This window comes from Pecten maximus, chromosome 3 (assembly GCF_902652985.1).
Source record: "Pecten maximus chromosome 3, xPecMax1.1, whole genome shotgun sequence".
Lineage (NCBI taxonomy): Eukaryota > Metazoa > Mollusca > Bivalvia > Pectinida > Pectinidae > Pecten > Pecten maximus.
The window spans coordinates 32108541-32132021 of NC_047017.1; the positions used below are offsets into that span (position 1 = coordinate 32108541).

General features: G+C 34.2%; 1 protein-coding gene and 1 long non-coding RNA gene across 2 annotated transcripts; both read left to right on the forward strand.

Annotated features, from left to right (window-relative positions):
* Positions 1-4770: 4770 nt before the first annotated feature.
* Positions 4771-5856, forward strand: LOC117323918. The gene is made up of 3 exons (XR_004531859.1): positions 4771-4879; positions 5496-5600; positions 5755-5856. It is a non-coding gene; the product is annotated as an uncharacterized LOC117323918 (long non-coding RNA).
* A 1538-nt stretch (positions 5857-7394) lies between these two features.
* Positions 7395-15651, forward strand: LOC117323917 (alpha-tectorin-like). The gene is made up of 6 exons (XM_033879449.1): positions 7395-7609; positions 9978-10288; positions 11486-11776; positions 12343-12548; positions 13727-13919; positions 15300-15651. Exons 3-6 carry the CDS (start codon positions 11632-11634, stop codon positions 15578-15580), a joined length of 825 nt encoding a protein of 274 aa, XP_033735340.1. The 5' UTR covers positions 7395-7609; positions 9978-10288; positions 11486-11631; the 3' UTR covers positions 15581-15651.
* Positions 15652-23481: the final 7830 nt, after the last annotated feature.

Below are 23481 nucleotides of genomic sequence, written 5' to 3' on the forward strand. Positions count from 1 at the left end.
TGCTACGTGGTACATTGAGTATACTAATAGTACCTGTTGTTGTTCCCGTCACATTGTGTGGCACAATGAGTTAACCCCACCGATTTAACGATCGCTCATACTCCATTAGTTTCCGACAGGAGATTATATTGACGTTTATTAGGGAGTATATAACATATGAATAGCTCTATCAAATATATATTTACTCAAAAGTCAACCCTATGAAAAATGTTAAATAAAACTGCATCATACAACTATTTGTCATTTAAACCTATCACAGTCTATCACATGAAGAATTCAGCGACATCTTCTTCAAAAGTTCAAAAAAGGGACTTAATATTTGGAGATTATAAAAACAAATAGCAATGTTGATTAATTAATACTAGAATACATAAGTATTGTCAGTGTCTTCGAAGAATTGCACGTACAAAGGACAAACAAGACAATAGTGCTATTTCCAAAACAAATTGAAAGTTGGATACAGAACAACTGTTTTTTTTTTGGTTTTTTTTAAGTATTCCGATGGTAACATCTATCTCTTTTTTTAATATTTTTTTTTTTATATTTTTTAAAACATTTTAATGCATAAATACATAGAAACACACACACAAACACACAACAATTCCAATAGCTATGGTTTACATAATCATAATATCATCTTCACATCATCAATATAACTAGATCTTTCTTCATCATAATCATCATCATCATCACAATCTCATCATCGTCACAATCTCATCATCATAATCATCATCATCATAATCATAATCATCATCATCACAATCTCATCATCATAATCATACTCATAATCATATTAATCATCATAGTCTCATCATAGTTTTATCATCATAATCTCATCATCATTCTAATCTCATCATCATCATCATCATCATCATACTAATCATCCTTATCTCATCATCATAATCATCATCATCATAATCCCACCATCATAATCATCATCATCATAATTTCATCATCATCATCACCATCACAATCTCACCATCATAATCATCATCATCATCATCATCATCATCATAATCTCATCATCATGCTCATCATAATTAATATCATCATTATCATCATCAATTAAACTATGGTAAGTACATATAAAACCATAAATACTCTTATACACGTGTAAATATTCAGATCAACAAACATACACCCTCACACACACATACATATTCAGTTTGCACAAACTTTGACAAAATGACTATTAGATGGTACTGACCAAGCCTTCTTATCATGGGGTCGGTCTCAAATCCAATATGGCCGCCATGACGTCATGTATTAAAAAGTTTAAAATGGCCATAACTCACAAAGGATTCATTTTACAGAGGTCACGTAATTATGTTATTTGTAGATAATGTCTGGCGCTAATTTTAATAACTAGAAATTTTAACGTCAGAGGGCAGATAAAAAAGTTTGCTATGAGGTGCAAATTTCCAATTTTTCATTTCTAAAATATTTTTATTTAGATCAATGCAGTATGTCATTCTGACTATTTTGGAATCTTCAAATTTTTTTAGCACTTCCGGTTCAGATGGTACGCCATTTTAATTTTTTTTTATGATTGCCCAATCATAAATAAATCTTTAAACGACATCTTCTAAAAAGCCAATAGGTCTATGGACTTGATATTTGGCCAGTAACAGGCTTTTGTTGTTCTAATGTATCACCTTAATCTAAATTCAAGGTCACAGGTGTCAAATTGGCTAAAACCTTGAAACGATTTCTGAATAACCGAGAGGCCCAGGGAGTTGATATATACGGTCTGTAGCATGCTTGAATAACGATATAACAAGTTTGTTTAAATGAATGACCTTTACTTACATTCAAGGTCATAGGTAAATCATCCCTTAAGATTGTCAAAGGTGTGAAAGTGTCATTGACAATTTCTAGTATTGTATTTATTTTGATTTTGTAGTTTTTATGACATCTAATTTCATTAGTATAAAAAACACGTCATATTGGTCAACGATTATCTTTAGAGCACAATGTGGTGATATTCATCAACATCATCATGAAACGGTTCCGACAATGATGTTACTAATTATTAGTCAATCTATTACACTATTCTTCAGTAAAATAATTAAAAATTTTAGATATATGTTTAGTATTCGGAGGATTATGATATGATAACAAAGCACTAGTTTGTCTTCTTATCTAACGATTTATAGTTATTTGAAATATATAAAAAATATATATAAAACATTATTGAAAATAATTTGGAGAAAAAACTTAAATCTTGTTACATTTCACATTTTTTTTTACAATAAAGTTATATATATAAGCACCAAATTAAATAACCATCGTCTGTACTGCTGTTGGACTCGTAGTACTCGTCAGTAATGTTACAGGCCCTATAGGAACAACGGAACCAAATGATTTCCCATAGACGGTAATGTTAAAGTTTACCACTTTACTGCTTAAATGGAGTTTTCAACAGTGGTCCACTAGCCATAATTTTGAAGAATGTCATCTCGGAAACCTGTAAATAGAATGATTAAAAATTCTACAGATTGGAACTTTTTTATATGGGGGCCACCATCTTGTATTGAATTCAGCACCAAAAAATCATCTAAACAACAAAATACACACTTAATTAACTCCCCCTGACAAAAACAGGCTCGGGAATTTTTTTTATATATATTTTACATTCATATGTATTGCCCAGCCCACACATAAAACTTTGGAAACCTCTTTCACCTAAATATCCAATCAGTAGGCCCCGATGCATTCACCTTCCTATTAAATCTCCTGCCCAAACGGGGAAAACCCACCATATATTTTTGATTTGGTTCTGTGGTCCCTTTAGTACTCGTCAGTTGTGTTTCAAGGCTTCTAGTACCCGTCAGTAATGTCATACGCCTTCTAGTACTTATCAATCGTGTCACATGCCTTCAAGTTCTCGTTTGAAATTAAAGAAGTCTTCTGTTATTCGCAAGTAATCTTTGCGTTAAACATTTCTATTTTTCACCGTGTACCTATAGCAAACTAAGTATCAACCATTATGTATTACACATTGCTTCAGTAAATTGTTACTTTTAGATATTTGTTGAATATTTCGAAGAGTGTGATATAATAACATAGCAAATAATTTATAAGTAAATCAGACACCATTGTAAATAAATCGGACCAAAACATTGGAATTAGATTTTTATTTTTTGCTATTGATACATGTAAGATAAGGTTTGGCATGTGGATTTTCTTTATTGATTAAAATCCTATGATACAATTTGAAAAGGCTTTGACAGGATACATTGATGAGTATCAATAAAAGGTGTTTTCAACATTCATTAACGTAAAAGCAGCTGGAGCCTGAAGCACAAGGCTAGGTCCTGGGTCCGTTTATATTGTTAATGTGTATAAAAAATCAAACACTCTTCATTGATGATACTGTTCACTATGATTAATTGATAATAATAGAAACGAAATTGCAGTTAAATAGCTAATGATCTGAGTAATTTAGATAAAAGGGCAAAAATGGTATGTCAATTTGACAGTTTCAATAAACTGAAAACAGAATATGCCTTTTTTTCAGGAAAAAGAACTTATAAATGCTGATATATTCGTTGCTGATGACACAGTCAATCTGTTTAAGTCCACAAGCACTTAAGTTTAACTTCAGAAAGGATGGCAAATGGACACACTGTAATAACACTTATAATCATGTCTGTAAAAGAATGATTTTTTTGAGAATGATAAAGGGACCAACCAATTGTTTCATAGACTGCAGTGTTAACGTTTTGGAGGATATCATTAAAATTTTTGAATTCAATATGGCAATTATGGTTTAAAACAAAAATTAAGGGTCTCATATCACACGTTATCAAAAAACAGGTCGTCCTTCAGCTCAAATTTTGTTCCATGGTAGCCATTTTGAAAGTGGGTGAATTTCGTAGAAAAAATTCTCAAAATTTGAAATGTTTATATGTTAATTATTATGACCTGAACGTTTTGGGGGGGAAAATTCAATCGGACTTACGAAATTTATATCAACATTTCTTATTGATAGTTATCTATCAGGCTACATATCTATTTTGTTACTTCTTAACATACTGACCAATCAGTGACTGCCAGATGTTTTATCCCTGGCTCAACTTTCTTTACACAGGGGATTTTTCAAATGTCTATTTTTTTCAATTGGTTGGTTGTTCTCTATAGTACACAAATAGACAGAACAGGTCTCGTTACAATATTTACATCTTTGTTTATGGGGATGTCAAATGGCATAAGTGAAGCTACCAAAACTAAACTTTTCTAGAATCAATTAGTTCATTAGTGTGATATGCCCTTCTCCACCAGGATGCTATACATGTCGGTTTGACCAGGACTACAAGATGAAGGATAATCAGTGCATATTAACTACATAATTTTGTATAGATACAGAGATATGTGTCAGCTAGATTCATGACGCTGGGGTCTCAAGTTTATATAAGGAACTCACCTTTTGGGTATTATGTGTTTGATAAAAAAAATGGTAAAAATTATCTATGTTTGATGGCATTTTGATTGTATGCACATGTTGGCCAGACTGAGGCTGATGGGTGGGTCCTAAAAGAGTCAGATTGACTGAATCAATTAAGAGTATACGTGATCGTTAAGCCCCTTTGGCCTCTTACTTTATATCAAGGGTTACAGTCAATCCTATTCAATATATTCAGTATATTGTTTTATGTTTTGGTGATGTTTTCTAATTTTATCTATTTATATACAACTGCTGTTGGTTGCACGTCGATATTCCCATGATTGATATAAAGCATTTACATCACAGATATCAATGAATGTACTGACGGCACACACAATTGTCCAGCATCAACCAAATGTGTGAACAGTCCACCGGGTAACTACAGTTGCCAATGTGAAGAGGGGTATACAATGGTAGATAACCAGTGTAAACGTACGTATCAATATCACTATCATCCAAATAATATCTCGTCGAGCTATGGTAGACAAGTGTACATATAGTGTCATAGGTATTACCAATATCAAATCATCACAACATCCACCAAGAAGAAATTGAAGATGAAATTAGGAAAACGAAACGATTTTGGAATCCTTTAAGCGAAAATTGATCTGATAATAGATGAGCTATATGAATATTTGTAGAAGCTGAATGTTGATAAGGAAGCAATTAAGGAATTAACAATTCTATTTATGACATTTAGAAAGTCCAAATTAAAATATATAGTAATTGTAGAATTGATGATTAAGATGTTAGCATTGCTGTATTTGGAAAATTTTCTTATAGAGACATGTGGGGATACTATGGCGTTTTTGTAAAAATGTTTATTATTCTGTATGCTGACGATATAGTCTTATGTCAGAAGTACCAGTGGGCTTGCTTATAAGGTTAATAATTTCCAAAAATACTGTAAAAAATGAGTAAGCTGTGAACACACATGAACAACAATTTTTGTATTGACTCATAGCCACAGATATAACAAAATGCAATAATTACCACGTAGAAAATATACAAACTGTGCATTTTGATTCAATTTTTTTTTATTTTTCAGTGATATGCGGAAGCAAGACCTGCGCTGACAAAGCTAACTGTTTACACAATCGCCGTTGCGTGTGTCAGAAGGGTTACTATGGTATCGGTCATATTAACTGTTCAGGTTGGTATTCCCGTTTGCTTAAAACATTTGTGATAGGGTTTTCATCCTGCTGTTTCATTGTGAGGTGTTGATCACTACTGTTTACGTTAAGGTTATGACTAAGGATAATTTTGTATGTCTTTGCTATATGTATGTATCGATATGTATATTTCAGATACCTGTGGTGGACACGAGTGCGTGAAGTTTTCAAATTGCAATCGAAACAAATGCAAGTGTAACCGAGGCTTCTATGGAAATGCAACTGTGGAATGTAAAAGTAAATATTAAAATCTAATTATGGACAAGGCACTTATAGACGAAAGATATTCATGTATTATTTAACATTTCATGATACGCCATGTAAGAATATGCATCAGTGTACGTAAACTTCTTCATCATCTTAGAAAGAGCCCTGATTAATAGACTTTCAATCTATCTCTTTCATTATCTAAGAACGTCAAGGCCTGATAGTCCTGATATTCTGTTTTTTCTCTTTTTCTGTTACATTGTCTTAGAATGTCAAGACCTGAAAGGGTCCTGATTCCTCAGTTATGCATATATTTTTTTAGGATTTCATTTATGTTCTAATCATCAACAACAGATGAATCCTCACAATACAGATGACTCCTCACAATATAAATGACATCACTACACATTTGAATCAGCGACGCCAGATCCTTAACCTGAAAATTCAACTTAATTTTCTGTCATTTTCATTGGAAACTGCAAACCCATGATTTAGTCATGATTCGATACAGCTGATAGACGATGTATGTGTTACAGAGCTATGTGGGCAACCAAAGAGGGAGTGTGACGAACACGGCACCTGCAAACGCAACAAATGTTTTTGTGATGAGGGTTATATCGGCAACGGTTATAAATGTCATAGTAAGTAACAGCATTTTACAACTCACAGTATTTATTTATACATTTATTTTGTTTTGATTTGTTGTTTTCTTTTTTTTGGGGGGGGGGGGGGGGGGGGGTACAACAGTCGAACCTTGCCTGACAACATGCTTAAGGACTCATGCATTCTACAGTGTAACGGGACTTCTGTTAATATGATTTAAGTTTACACTTATTTACTTAAGAAATAATTAACGATGATTCGTGTATTGTTGCAGGATATACAACGAGGACGAGGATATTTTGCAATTAAATTAATAACGAAGGCCGCAGGCCTGAGTTATTAATTAAAATTGCAAAATATCCGAGTCCGAGTTGTATATCCTGCAACAATACACGAGTCAAAGTTGATTATTTCTATTCTACCATGTACTGTTTATTTCTGAGATCTACCTCTTTCTAATAGAAAAACGACAAAGAAACCCCGGGGAAACCTTGTTATTTATTTCTTGAGTATTGCATTATTTGTTTATAAAATATACATTTCTTTACAGGCAATACAGTATTACGATCAAGAACATCTATCATATGGCATTAATTTCGAAAATTAAAAAAAAATTGATGGAAAAAGAAAAAGGGCCTTCGTAGGATTCGAACTCGCGTAGTGATAAAAGGTTTATGAAAGACTAACCCATTAGCCCACTCGGCTAAAGTAATCGTATTACTAAAATGTTGAATATTAGATACATAAAACTGTAACAGTCGTGACTCACAAGCGTGTATTATTGGCACGAGCGTGTATTATTGGAAAATAATACATGGTTTTAAACCAATCAAAACTGGCGTTGCATAGCAAACATGGTAGAATAACGGATAAACATTTATATATATATTCGCTATTTGATGTTTACATTTAGTCACATCACTTTTTTGTTGTTTTAGAACCTTGTACCTGTTCCGCGTCTGGACATGTACACTACCGGACGTTTGACGGTTCTATGATACGTCATCCCGGGAATTGCAGCTATCTGTTGTCGGAGCATAACGACACAGAGGATTCTTCGTGTAACTACAGGATCAGTGTCAACAATGAATCTGGGGTGAAAGGAGGGCCTGTCATGATTAAGTCCGTATTATTCGAAATATATGGTCAAACCGTGTTTCTGAAAGGAGATGATGTTATGGTGAGTCGTTATCATACACAATAGTTCTCCAACATCCGACTATCTCCTTTGATTCACATTATTTCTACAAATGACAGTTATTCTCCTACCGTAGACAGGTAAAAATACATCTTCTACTGACAAGTTATCTTCTTCCACATATATCTGTATCCACTACCTCAGAAACGTGCACCTCCTATCTTTGACATGTATACAATACATCTCCTTCTACAAACGGATGTACCTTCTACCTTAGAAACGTGTGCCTCCTTTCCTTATACATTAAACAATACATCGTCTACCACAGACGAATGTAGCTTACGTGACACAATATTGTGATACACTTGAAAAAGTACAAGAGGATGTCATCTGTTTAGCTCATTTTGCCAGGTATTGATTATTAGTAACAGTTACGTCTCGCAGCGCAGAAGCGCCGCCTCTGAAGGCGTGTTGTTCATATCTGAAAATGTTGTGTTTGTTCATATGTTTTGTCATGCTGCTACAAATTATTTGCTCAAACAACTGATAGATAACAGGAATACGCGTCTGTAGTTTTCCATTTGGTCCTTAGCCTAATTCTTAAATATGGAACAGATATATGTCATGTTATCTTGCCGTGTTGGATGTATGTCTGGAAGATTAGTGTTAGGACTGGAACTATTTCTATGGACAGTCCTTTCTGTGTTATTGTTGGTACTGGCCCTGATGCCTTGTAGGTGTTCAGCCAATTTTGTACTTTCCTTAAACCTTCCGAGGTGATTTCGATGGAATGTTGGCCTTGATTACATTGTCCAAGTAAGTGATTACGTCGGAAATTTTCAGTGGTTCTGAACTGAGTTTTTTTTTATAAACTCGACAATCGTGTGCAATACAGTGACATGGGGAAAACAAAGAAAATGAAGTTTTGCAGGAACGGGGCATTTCACAACCAAAAAAATGTACAGGGACAGCAAGTCCCTACGCGAAAGCGTCTCGTGTGTCAAAGCCATATCCCTTGTGATGCCATCGTAATTAACTGCTTCGAGCTAGAATCACCAAGCTTGTGAATCGTGACTGCTCTGTGGGTAAACATACTCTACTCGGTACATATTCATGTGAAAATATCGTCAAAAATATAACTCGACAAAATTACGCGCGGTACAGTAAGAAAAAATACAGTATATTGATCGTTGTTTCACAATTCGTTATATTCCATAATAATTTGTATGTACATGTATACTGAAAGAGATAATAACATATAACATATTAAACAGGCGTTGCTTTGACAGATCGTGGTTACGATTTGTTTAAATCTGTTCAGTATTGCAGTGTAGATATAATAACACGATACCCAAACACCGAACTTCAAATCCTGTATGTATTGTTATGATTAGCAATAGCGTTGAAACTTGATACATTCTATCATGCGCAATGCCGTTAAACCTGGTATAGATATTATTATTATTACTTACACTGTATTTAGCCTTTACACATATTAGTACCCCTCGCGACGAGTCGCTGAGGAAGATAAAGAGCTTATGGTCCAATTGTCCCGAAACTTCATACATGTACTCACAGATATCATTTCTTGTACAAATTCGTATATCAACGATGTGGTGTGAAAAAATGAGGTCACTGTTACAATAAGAAGAATTCGAATTACTCTCTCTACCGATTTCCAATGTTTCCCTACATATTCATACACTTACCACTATCATCTTCTTTTACGGAATTCCGTTTCAACCTTTGATCAAAATTTTTGTTCTTGTCGCTGCTACTATAAATATAATGTTTTTGAAGTCCATGATCAGCATAGTACATTAATTAATATATTGTCCTGATAAGGAATCTAATACACTTACTAACAACAATCATCTCTTGTTAAATTTCAGATTTCACCAACCTTGGGTCAATATTGAGGCCACTACCATCTCTTGTTCAAGTACAGGTTTCACCCCTCTGGGATCAAAACCTGGGCCTCAGTTACTATAAATACATTTTTATGCGCTTGCTCTACCAACTTCGTTATTTTTCCTATAGAACTTGAACTCTATACACCTATTAACAACTATTATCTCATGGAATCACCCGCACTATAATTTATTTTCCTAGTCCTCACTCTACCAACTTTCTTTCTTACCGGATATATAAAGCTATTTTACTTCAAAATCTTAGTCACACATTGTATTCCTTGTTGTCATATTAAGCAGTACTTTCCTGGGAGACATTATGATCAGAAAATTATTACCATTCTTGTTGCATATTCTGATGAATCCGATGAACCTTAATACATGTATTGCTATTATTAACGCTGCCAAAATGTCATCAATATGTTTTTAAAAGAAGCGCCTCTGTCAAACCATATATATGCATCGAAGAGTATTTAGCATTTGAGTATGCTGCCTTGCAGGTGGACGAATTGCACACGGACCTACCGTACAAGAGTGAGACAGGGGCCTTGAGGATATCTAGAAGTGGAATATACACGCTGGTAGAGACTGACTGCCACGTCACTGTTCAGTGGAGCGGCAAGGCTACAGTGCTGGTAGAGGTTCCGTCCGGATACAGCCCTAGACTAAGTGGCATGTGCGGTAACTGTAACGATCAGCATGATGACTACTTTACTCGGAATGGTACTGATGTGTCTGAATCTACCAACAGAGATAATGAGATCGGAAACAGTTACGTGATACCTACCATGGTGGATGGGAAGCCAACATTGTAAGTATTGGCATATCGTGTAAAAAGTCCTTCCTTCTAAAAATTATGTTTTTATATAGGTGAAGAGTATACATATTGTTTACAAAGTCTCTATCATATCATTACTTCCAATTTTTCAAAAAGGCATCTGTATATGACATTGGTAAAACTCTCTTCCAAATAATAGCTGTAAAGAAGTACGGATGATATTTCAATTTGCCTGATTTCTTCCGTCGCGGAGGTTACCTTACCTGGATGTGTTTGACCGTAAGTCAAAATAAAAATGACATATCTCTTCGATTGGTCATAATGGAAACAAAGCATTGGCATTCGATTGGTTGAAATTGAGATTTGTTTATTAGCTTATCTTGAAAATATTGATACTGATAGAATCCCCGTTCTATGGTTAAACAAAATAGACTTTTGATTTCCTGAGCTTATGATAGTGTCCCGTTTTGTTCAAATTTAGTATGTAGGTGTACTTTGATACTTGAAAAGCTATTGCAACTATTTTGGTTACTGAAAAGGGTGCAACTGTTGAATAACTCCCATTGATAGAGATTTTGCTAGCACCATTTACAACCGTTCTGTAATTTGAACGACATATGAAATGGTCCCTGTTACAATTTATGTTTGTTAATATATTGTTATAATAATACTACTTCGCTCCATTAGTTATATATCATGTTGTTAAGAATTCATTAGTTATTAATCATATTGGTAAGACTTCATTAGTTATATATCATATTGGTAAGACTTCATTAGTTATATATCATATTGGTAAGACTTCATTAGTTATATATCATATTGGTAAGACTTCATTAGTTATATATCATATTGGTAAGACTTCATTAGTTATATATCGTATTGGTAAGACTTCATTAGTTATATATCATATTGGTAAGACTTCATTAGTTATATATCATATTGGTAAGACTTCATTAGTTATATATCATATTGGTAAGACTTCATTAGTTATTAATCATATTGGTAAGACTATTTACATATCGTAACACGAAAAATGATTTAACTTATCTATCAAAAAAACAACAAATGATTCAGTATTTAGATACAGGTCGTAGAGATACACGCCACACACTATAATAGGACTAGTGTATTCAATAAGATTACATTACTAATGCCGTTTTAATACGCAAACATCGATGCTACCAACACACGCTTCAATTATTGAGTTGTTCTTTTCTGTGGTACCTGCAGCTGCCACGTAGACACACCTTAAACCGTGTAAAGTTCAACAAAGAAAAACAGTCGATAGTCGTGGTCGATGTGGTCAACTTCACCCTGACGTCAAACGTTCTAAGTTCCTCAAGTGCATCAAGGCAGACCCGCTTCTGGCAAAACAAATGTACAATGTCTGTGTTGAAGATTACTGTGATAGCTTTAAGAACAGAAAAGTCCGAGATCAGGTGTTATGTAACGTGTTAGAGGGATACGCAGCATGGTGCAGCAGGATGAACAAATTGGCGAGATGGAGAACGAGAATGTGCAGTGAGTATTAGGAGTATTAAACATTACAAAGCTGGCCAACAAGTTATTGTGTCAGGTAAACTTTCGGCGTAACCTACCATGTTAAACGGAGGAAGACTAATAAAATCTAACACGAGTCTGTTCCGTGGACAAGGATATCTCAACCCAGGTGTAAGTGTTTGGCCAGTCAGCACGAGGCTTGCCGAGTGCTGTCCAGCTAAACTCTTACATGATGGTTGAGGTAGCCTTGTTCGCGGAACAGACCCATGTTTGATTATTTTTCTCACATACTTGCAAGAAAATGTAAACTTTTATGACAGTTTTCCATCGCGCCATCTGCACTGATCCTTAGAATTAGCGTCAAAATTAATGACGTCATCATTTACGACATGGTTACTCCATTAAATGATGAAGTTACATTAATGTGAGCATCGTCATATTGCGCGTGCCATCTATCATTTGCCCACCATACATCTTGCTGCCATATCGACTATAACAACATTAAAACCACTGTTCATTGCTTAATTAAGTCATCGACATGATCATAAAGCATTTACACAAGGTAACTTGCCATGTTCCTATTGCAGAAAAAAGCATGAACTGCCCCAAACAATCTGTGTACCGACCCGTTACCAAAGGGTGTGCAAACACGTGTGTTGACCAGAAAGGAGCACGTGGCTGCAAACGACCCAAAGTAGACGGATGTGTGTGCAAACGCGGGTTTATCGCAAGTGGAGACACCTGTGTCCGTAAGAGAGACTGTGGATGTCTGGAAAACGGCAGATATTACAAGGTACTATCGAGACGACCTTTGTTGGTAACAACAATGCCATCCACAAATATTCACACTGGTATATTCCGTGTGTCTTTGTACATCTGTGACACAACATCACTAATGATTTTACTGTTTAATGTGACACTACAACACTAATAGTTTAACTGTTTAATGTAACACTACAACACTAATAGTTTAACTGTTTAATGTAACACTACAACACGAATAGTTTAACTGTTTAATGTAACACTACAACACTAATAGTTTAACTGTTTAATGTAACACTACAACACTAATAGTTTAACTGTTTAATGTAACACTACAACACAAATAGTTTAACTGTTTAATGTAACACTACAACACTAATAGTTTAACTGTTTAATGTGACACTACAACACTAATAGTTTAACTGTTTAATGTGACACTACAACACTAATAGTTTAACTGTTTAATGTGACACTACAACACTAATAGTTTAACTGTTTAATGTGACACTACAACACGAATAGTTTAACTGTTTAATGTGACACTACAACACGAATAGTTTAACTGTTTAATGTGACACTACAACACTAATAGTTTAACTGTTTAATGTGACACTACAACACTAATAGTTTAACTGTTTAATGTGACACTACAACACTAATAGTTTAACTGTTTAATGTGACACTACAACACGAATAGTTTAACTGTTTAATGTGACACTACAACACTAATAGTTTAACTGTTTAATGTGACACTACAACACTAATAGTTTAACTGTTTAATGTGACACTACAACACTAATAGTTTAACTGTTTAATGTGACACTACAACACTAATAGTTTAACTGTTTAATGTGACACTACAACACTAATAGTTTAACTGTTTAATGTGACACTACAACACTAATAGTTTAACTGTTTAATGTGACACTACAACACTAATAGTTTAACTGTTTAATGTGACACTACAACACTAATAGTTTAACTGTTTAATGTGACACTACAACACTAATAGTTTAACTGTTTAATGTGACACTACAACACTAACAGTTTTACTGTTTAATGTGACACTACAACACTAATAGTTTTACTGTTTTATGTGACAATACAATACTAACAGTTTTACTGTTTTATGTGACAATACAATACTAACAGTTTTACCGTTTTATGTGACAATACAACACTAATAGTTTTACTGTTTTGTATGTTTAGCTTGACTCCATTCGTCGTACAAGTGACTGTACTAGAGTGGAGAAATGTGTCAAGAGAGGAAACACTGCCAGATTTGAGACTATAGACTCGGGGGAGGGCTGTAATAAATGGGCAACATGTAAAGTAACCGATGGGTTTTACAACTGTGTTTGTGAGCCTGGCTTCACTGGAGATGGATACAACAAATGCACACGTAAGAGTTTTGCTAATGTTACTATAAATGGCGTTGGCCGCGGATTACATACATGTGTTACTGTTTACGTGTAGTGATATTGTCCGCGTGTTAGATATATGTGTTACTTTTTACGTATAGTGATGATCGGCGAGTAGCTAAATGTGTTACTGTTTTCGTATAGTGGTGATCGCGGGGTAGATATATGTTTTACTGTTTACGTACAGTGATAATGTCCGCGGGGTAGATATATATGTTACAGTTTACGTACAGTGATAATGTCCGCGGGGTAGATATATGTAACGCGCAGCACGTGTACCGCAGGGGTGCCACGTGTGTCGGACTGCTACCAAGTTTTTGCCCAGGGTTCGACTGCCGCTTTCGCTTGCAGATTCCAAATACAAATGAATTTTCAAGTAATAGACAATATTTGGAAAACTGGTGAGAAAGAAAATAGACTCGTCATATAAAGTTCAACAATTTATTAACATGTGTAAAAATAACAAAGTACCAAAATAATACCCGTGAGGCACAGTGAGGAATTCACAATTATATACGTCTAGCCTAAAACATATGCCAACCATCGTTTAATCACAACTAACCATATAAATGAAATAAATGTAGTTTACCCCGAGTCTCAAGCACGTGGCATGTCCGGTCAGAATACAACATTTGCTAACCACCCGTCTTTTCTCCCGTATCTACTAACGAGGTTACCAACAACCATCCCTCGCTTAACCGGTATAGAAACAGCCCGAGAGGCGGAAATATTCACTAGCCACTCCGCGAGTGCTCTCAAAATGGAATAACTCCTTCAAGCAACAACCTGACTTCCGACATGACACCGGCACACGAGACTCAAATTAAACAAAGTTCTATACATCGAAAATACATCAAAATACTGCACGTGGAAATAAAAATACATGTACGATAGTGGCAAATAATATCCAGCAGACAAGTTAATATGAAATTTAGGAAAGGATGGGCGACGGTTATCTAATTAATTTCACAGATTAAAAGTCAACACCACTTACCCTGCTGACACCTGGACGAAAAGTGATTGACCCCACAGCAGCACGGGTATCTTACGTAACCGGATGTTACAATTTTCCGGAATGAGTCCAAAAATAAACGAGCGGAACGCAACTGCGTTACATATATATGTTACTGTTTACGTAAAATGATGATCGTGGGGTAAATATATATGTTACTGTTTACGTAAAGCGAATGATCGTGGGGTTGATGTCTACAGGGTAAATGTTTATGTCAATGTTTGGGTACACTGTTGTGTACGTGGTATATAGATATGTTACTCTTTACGATACGGTATAGTATGTTGTTCGTAATGTGTTGTTCTGACCAAGTACATGTATATGAAAATGTTTATGTTGTATTTGTCAGCTGAGACAACCTGCGATGTAGCGGAATCCACCGAAGACTGTGTGGCGACTGTGAAACTCACTGGGCGATGTATCTTCAAATCGAAGCACAATAATAAATGCAATTATTTTGTCTACACCACGAGGGCCCAGACGTATATCCACTTTGCCGGGCGGTATGGTCACGTGACACTGAAGCCGGGAAAAGAAACTCTCAAGGACTGTGCCTCATTTTCGCTGGATCACGGAAATGCCACGGTCACTATCAAAGAGCCTGTCTGTGATTGTCCTCCAGGTCACTAAGCTCATGAATTTGTGAAACATTGAATTGCGGAACGAATTAACATACATGCAATAAAATGTCATTAAAGTGATTTTTTTATTTCTATTTCTTTAATAAACAAATTAATCAATCAATTACTAAAAGTAAATATGCTATGAAAACATACAATTATACACTAAACGTTTACTTATCCTGCAGGAACATAGATATCTATACTGAAGATAAACAAAAGCTAGTGTAATAGTTTCTTTCTAAATATGTAGAAATAAAAAATATCAATAAAAATGCAAGACACAAATATACATATATCCATCATTCCGAAACACGAAAAAAAAATCACAGAAAGAATGAAAAGAAAATGATATCCATACCACAAAAAGATTGACGAGAATAAAATATTTATACCACAAAAAGCATGACGACGACATAATATCTATACCAGAAAAAGCCTGACGAGGAGGTGATATCTAAACAATAAAATGACTGACGAGGAGGTGATATCTATACCATAAAATGACTGGCGAAGACATAACATCTATACCACAGAAAGACTGATCAGGGGATGATATCTATACAACAAAAATACTGACCAGAATAAAATTTCTCTTACCCTGGACAGGGATATCCGAAGTTTTACCGGGGTGAGATTTTCTTACCTCACCCTAGGGAAAAGACAATCTACACGTGCTCTTTTCACGTTCTTAACAATTGTATTTCGTCACTTTAACAATACCATGACGTCACGGCAACAGTACAATGACGTCACGTCAACATTTCCTTGCATTGATGCAACGTCAATATTAGAAACATAAGAGGGTAAACAGGTTAAGGAAAAAATAATCATTCACCCCCATGGAAGTGGGACAAGAGAATCTCAACCCTCGGGTAAAATAATTGAGCTGTCAAACACGTGTGTTTGGCAACTTATGAATCTTTCCCTCTGGTTGAGATTCCCCTGTCTCAACCCCCAAGGGGGTGAAATATTCTATTAATCTATACCACAAAAACACTGTCGAGAATGAAATATCCATACTACAAATAGACTGACGAGAAGATGTTATCTATACCACAAATAGACTGACGAGAAGATAATATCTATACCACAAATAGACCGAAGAAAAGATCATATCTTTTCTACAAAAAAAGACTGGCGAGAATAAGATATCTATACTACAAAAGGACTGACACGGAGATAATATCTATACCACAAAAAGACCAACTAGGAGATAATATCTATACCACAAAAAGACTAACGAGTAGATAATATCTATACCACAAAAAGACCAACTAGGAGATAATATAATATACCACAAAAAGACCAACTAGGAGATAATATCTATAACACAAAAAGACTAACGAGGAGATAATATCTATACCACAAAAAGACTGACGAGAAGATAATTTCACCACAAGAAGGATTACGAGGGGGAAAATCTTTTTCACAAAAGGTCAGACGAGGGGATAATATTTGGATTACAAAAAGACTGACGATGAGAAAATATCTATACCACAAATAGACTGAAGAGTGGATAATATATAAAACACAAAAAGACTGATGAGGAGATAATATATAGAACACAAAAAGACTGACGAGTAGATAATATATAAAACACAAAAAGACTGAGGAGTAGATAATATATAAAACACAAAAACACTGACGAGTAGATAATATATAAAACACAAAAAGACTGACGAGGATATAATATATAAAACACAAAAAAAAACTGACGAGTAGATAATATATAAATCACAAAAAGACTGAGGAGTAGATAATATATAAAACACAAAAAGACTGACGAGTAGATAATATATAAAACACAAAAAGACTGACGAGGAGATAATATATAAAACACAAAAAGACTGACGATTAGATCATATATAAAACACAAAAAGACTGACGAATAGATAATATATAAAACGCAAAAAGACTGACGAGTAGATAATATATAAAACACAAAAAGACTGACGAGTAGATAATATATAAAACACAAAAACACTGACGAGTAGATAATATATAAAACACAAAAAGACTGACGAGTAGATAATATATAAAACACAAAAAGACTGACGAGGAGAAAATATATAAAACACAAATAGACTGACGAGTAAATAATATATAAAACACAAAAGGACTGACGAGTAGATAATATATAAAACACAAAAAGACTGACGAGTAGATAATATATAAAACACAAAAGGACTGACGAGTAGATAATATATAAAACACAAAAAGACTGACGAGGAGATAATATCTATACCACAGAAAGACTGACGAGTAGATAATATAGAAAACACAAAAAGACTGACGAGGAGAAAATATATAAAACACAAATAGACTGACGAGTAGATAATATATAAAACACAAAAAGACTGACGAGTAGATAATATATAAAACACAAAAAGACTGACGAGGAGATAATATATAAAACACAAAAAGACTGACGATTAGATCATATATAAAACACAAAAAGACTGACGAATAGATAATATATAAAACGCAAAAAGACTGACGAGTAGATAATATATAAAACACAAAAAGACTAACGAGTAGATAATATATAAAACACAAAAAGACTGACGAGTAGATAATATATAAAACACAAAAAGACTGACGAGTAGATAATATATAAAACACAAAAAGACTGACGAGGAGAAAATATATAAAACACAAATAGACTGACGAGTAAATAATATATAAAACACAAAAGGACTGACGAGTAGATAATATATAAAACACAAAAAGACTGACGAGTAGATAATATATAAAACACAAAAGGACTGACGAGTAGATAATATATAAAACACAAAAAGACTGACGAGGAGATAATATCTATACCACAGAAAGACTGACGAGTAGATAATATATAAAACACAAAAAGACTGACGAGGAGAAAATATATAAAACACAAATAGACTGACGAGTAGATAATATATAAAACACAAAAAGACTGACGAGTAGATAATATATAAAACACAAAAAGACTGACGAGGAGATAATATATAAAACACAAAAAGACTGACGATTAGATCATATATAAAACACAAAAAGACTGACGAATAGATAATATATAAAACGCAAAAAGACTGACGAGTAGATAATATATAAAACACAAAAAGACTAACGAGTAGATAATATATAAAACACAAAAAGACTGACGAGTAGATAATATATAAAACACAAAAAGACTGACGAGTAGATAATATATAAAACACAAAAAGACTGACGAGGAGAAAATATATAAAACACAAATAGACTGACGAGTAAATAATATATAAAACACAAAAGGACTGACGAGTAGATAATATATAAAACACAAAAAGACTGACGAGTAGATAATATATAAAACACAAAAGGACTGACGAGTAGATAATATATAAAACACAAAAAGACTGACGAGGAGATAATATCTATACCACAGAAAGACTGACGAGTAGATAATATATAAAACACAAAAAGACTGACGAGGAGAAAATATATAAAACACCAATAGACTGACGAGTAGATAATATATAAAACACAAAAGGACTGACGAGTAGATAATACATATAACACAAAAAGACTGACGAGAATAAAATATCTTTACCACAAAAAGACTAACGAGGAGATAATATAATATACCACAGAAAGATTGACGAGTAGAAAAAAATCTTTTCCACAAAAAGACTGACAAGGGAAAAAATCTGATCCACAGAAAGACTGACGAGGAGATTATAAGACTTTTTCATATGTGTATATGTAGGATAGGGATATTCCACCCGAGGGGTCACAAAATGTGGTGAAACCCGAGGCTTGCCGAGGGCTTTACCACATTTTGTGATCCCGAGGGTAGAATATCCCTATCCTACATACACACATAATGAAAGAGTCTTTTTCTCTCATATCACTACCAAATTTCTGGCGAAAGTGTACCTCAGTCATCCATTTTCTTCAATTTTGTAATTTTATTATTTGACGTTTTTACTAAAAATACTTATGATATTCTGAAAGATCATACCTGATTTTTGCAAACAAAGTTTGCACCCAAATTTCATTCCTTTTGTGGTTAAGTGATGATTGAATGAACAATTCGCCGATAAAAATTGCCGTAACTTGACCGACTTTTGACGTGGCCGTGACCAAATTGTCAACATCCGAGAAAAAGAAGTTCTATCAACAATACTTTGAAAAATCCAACGCTGAAATGAGTTTTCCAATTTTACTTATGATTTGATTTGCAACTCGACATATTTGATCATTTCACGGAACACACTGTACTTTGTATTGCCAAGTCACATTTTTATAAAATACTACGTCACTGCATGACGTCACGACTGTCACTGGAATTCCATTCATAGTTCAAGGCTATTGAGAGTGATGTCGATCTCGATCGCCATGACGCGGCGATGTTTCGTGGGTGTTAATTTTGAATTCACGGTGATTTTGGCAACTTCATGTGTGAACCAGCGAACAGTGACTCGATACGAGTATTCGATATTTTCTGTGACATAGGATTATATGTGTTTAACCGGTTTTTTTTGGTAGAATGACGAAGGTAGGTCAGTCGATAACGATGATCATATTGAAAGGCTAGGGTGATAGTTAGTTTTCCTGGTAACTCTACACAAATATAATATAGACTCTGTGTTACAATTTCTATAAATATTTCTTTATATGAACATCGAGGGGTGTCTTTTTTTACCGAATGTTCGTTCATTTAAGAGCCAATTTCCAATTTCCAAATACACAGGTTACTGAGTAGGCCTAGAGTGAACAAATTCCAGTCCCCTGTGCTGACGCAAACGGAACCATTAATTTCATCGGTTGTGATGTTTGACATTTTCTTTTTAAATAAACTTTTTTTTTATTTATGGCTTTTAGGCCATTCAACTTCCTATCATTGCCAGGTGATTGTATGTGTTTGCATGTTTTTAATGGCAAATGACAAACCTGTAGGGTAGGCCGGTCTGTACAGTACTGTACTGTTACAACAGGCCTGTAGCCTAGGCCTAGTCTACTGTACAGTAATTATCGGAGTTATAAGTTTAACCGTGTAGCCCTATTGTTTTATTGCTGATATGATATATATTTATCCCAGAATATGTTTTTTTTTATAGTTAAATCCAACGTTTCAAAACCGACACCGACGATATAATAAATCTAAGGACTGTCGGGTGTAAACACAAGCACACGACGTTGTAAGAGTTGTCCCCTTGAACGCAGATTACTCCGCGCGCGTGAAATGCTATGTAAGATAGATTTATCTTACATAGCTATCTTACATGGGCAAACTCTATCCAACATGGCGATATATGAGAGAAAATATCTAAAATACAAAAAGACTGACGAGGAGATAGACTCTAATATCTAAAATACAAAAAGTCTGACGAGGAGATAATATCTAAAACACAAAATGTCTGACAAGAAGATTAATAGAATATTTCCCTGCCTTGGGGTGTGACAAAGATAACACAACCCGAGGGGGAATTCATGAACGTGTATCAATATACTTCATACCAAACTAACGTTCATCAATATACTTCATACCAAACCAACGTTCATCAATATACTTCATACCAAACTAACGTGTATCAATATACTTCATACCAAACCAACGTTCATCAATATACTTCATACCAAACTAACGTTCATCAATATACTTCAAACCAAACCAACGTTCATCAATATACTTCATACCAAACCGACGTTTAACAATATACTTCATACCAAACCGACGTTCATCAATATACTTCATACCAAACCGACGTTCATCAATATACTTCATACCAAATTTAACCGACTCTCATCAATATACTTCATACCAAACCGACGTTCATCAATATACTTCATACCAAACCGACGTTCATCAATATACTTCATACCAAACCAACGTTCATCAATATACTTCATACCAAACTAACGTTCATCAATATACTTCATACCAAACCAACGTTCATCAATATACTTCATACCAAACCAACGTTTATCAATATACTTCATACCAAACCGACGTTCATCAATATACTTCATACCAAACCGACGCTCATCAATATACTTGATACCAAACCAACGTTCATCAATATACTTCATACCAAACCGACGTTCATCAATATACTTCATACCAAACCAACGTTCATCAATATACTTCATACCAAACTAACGTTCATCAATATACTTCATACCAAACCAACGTTCATCAATATACTTCATACCAAACTAACGTTCATCAATATACTTCATACAAAACCGACGTTCATCAATATACTTCATACCAAACTAACGTTCAACAATATACTTCATACCAAACCAACGTTCATCAATATACTTCATACCAAACTAACGTTCATCAATATACTTCATACCAAACTAACGTTCATCAATATACTTCATACCAAACCAACGTTTATCAATATACTTCATACCAAACTAACGTTCATCAATATACTTCATACCAAACCAACGTTCATCAATATACTTCATACCAAACCAACGTTCATCAATATACTTCTTACCAAACCGATGTTCATCAATATACTTCATACCAAACCAACGGTCATCAATATACTTCATACCAAACTAACGTTCATCAATATACTTCATACCTAACCGACGTTTAACAATATACTTCATACCTAACCGACGTTCATCCATATACTTCATACCAAACTAACGTTCATCAATATACTTCATACCAAACCAACGTTCATCAATATACTTCATACCAAACTAACGTTCATCAATATACTTCATACCAAACTAACGTTCATCAATATACTTCATACCAAACCGACGTTTAACCATATACTTCATACCAAACCGACGTAAGTCATTTTATACTAGTCATGCTGACCTTTATCAATATTCTTTATACCACACTGATATATATCAATAATATGGCCGATCCAAGTACCAAACTCAAAATCAGGACCAAATACCACTTTTTTGCCCAATTATACAAATAAATTGATCCCCTTTTGCCGAGCTACTCTATAATGACCCGAAATATATACAGCCGTAATTGGATTGATACTCGTTGACTCATATCTAGTTCAAAAGTCTAATTACGAAAGCTGCTGACAGATAAGAAGACAAGTTTGGTTGTTTTTTTTAACTCTCACAGACTTTAATTGTTATCGTACGTAATAGGTAGCATATTGGTCCATGTGTTTAAAAAGCTTTCCTGTTCTGTGTGATTTACATGAATATAACGAATGTCAGTTGGGATCATTTTCGATGGAGCAAATTTTGTTTCGCGTTATTAAGCCAAACTATAGTATTGTATCGCATAACTAGTTGTATGTGTATGAGATAATGGAACGGTTTCCGATAATAAGATTATTACGATAATACGGAGATGTAATTGACCTCTATTTGTGATTAATATCAGTTTATGTAAATGGACCTCTACTTTTTGTTATAGAAGTAAATTTGCAAACATAATTTACGTCGACTACATCTAACTAAACTAATTGCCATTTAAACATCGACATGTTTAGGTGACAGCACAATTTATGATAAAGACTTAGTCATAAAACTTATACATGTATGTCAAGATACAGAAACTCAATTCAAATTTATGTTGATTAGCCAAATTCAGTATTATCGTGTATACAACAACTTATCGTAATACGTATGTGGTATAGATAATTACTTACCGTGATACTTTAAAATCTTCGAGGATATGGAACTGGCACTGTTTGTATGCATATACATTGTAAAACCCAATTATCATCTAGACGTCATTGCTCGTTAAATAATGTAAAAGTGTTTCCTACATATTTGAGCCTTTTAATCTTCAATGTAGGTACAACTAAGGCCATTTATATGATAAATTACAGAAACACTACTGCCAATGCACATACTGGGGGAAAAGGACCATGTGTATTTTTTTTATTTTCATTTGTTTTTTCAAGTGAAAAAGGCATTGGATAATTATTAGTAATA

What these genes read in the sequence shown, in the direction of transcription:
- LOC117323917 (XM_033879449.1), top strand. Translation starts at nt 11,632, where the DNA reads ATGTACAATGTCTGTGTTGAAGATTACTGTGATAGCTTTAAGAACAGA. An exon ending in ATGGAGAACGAGAATGTGCA is followed by an intron (nt 11,777 to 12,342) that starts GTGAGTATTAGG and finishes TTCCTATTGCAG; the next exon opens with AAAAAAGCATGAACTGCCCC. An exon ending in AAAACGGCAGATATTACAAG is followed by an intron (nt 12,549 to 13,726) that starts GTACTATCGAGA and finishes TTGTATGTTTAG; the next exon opens with CTTGACTCCATTCGTCGTAC.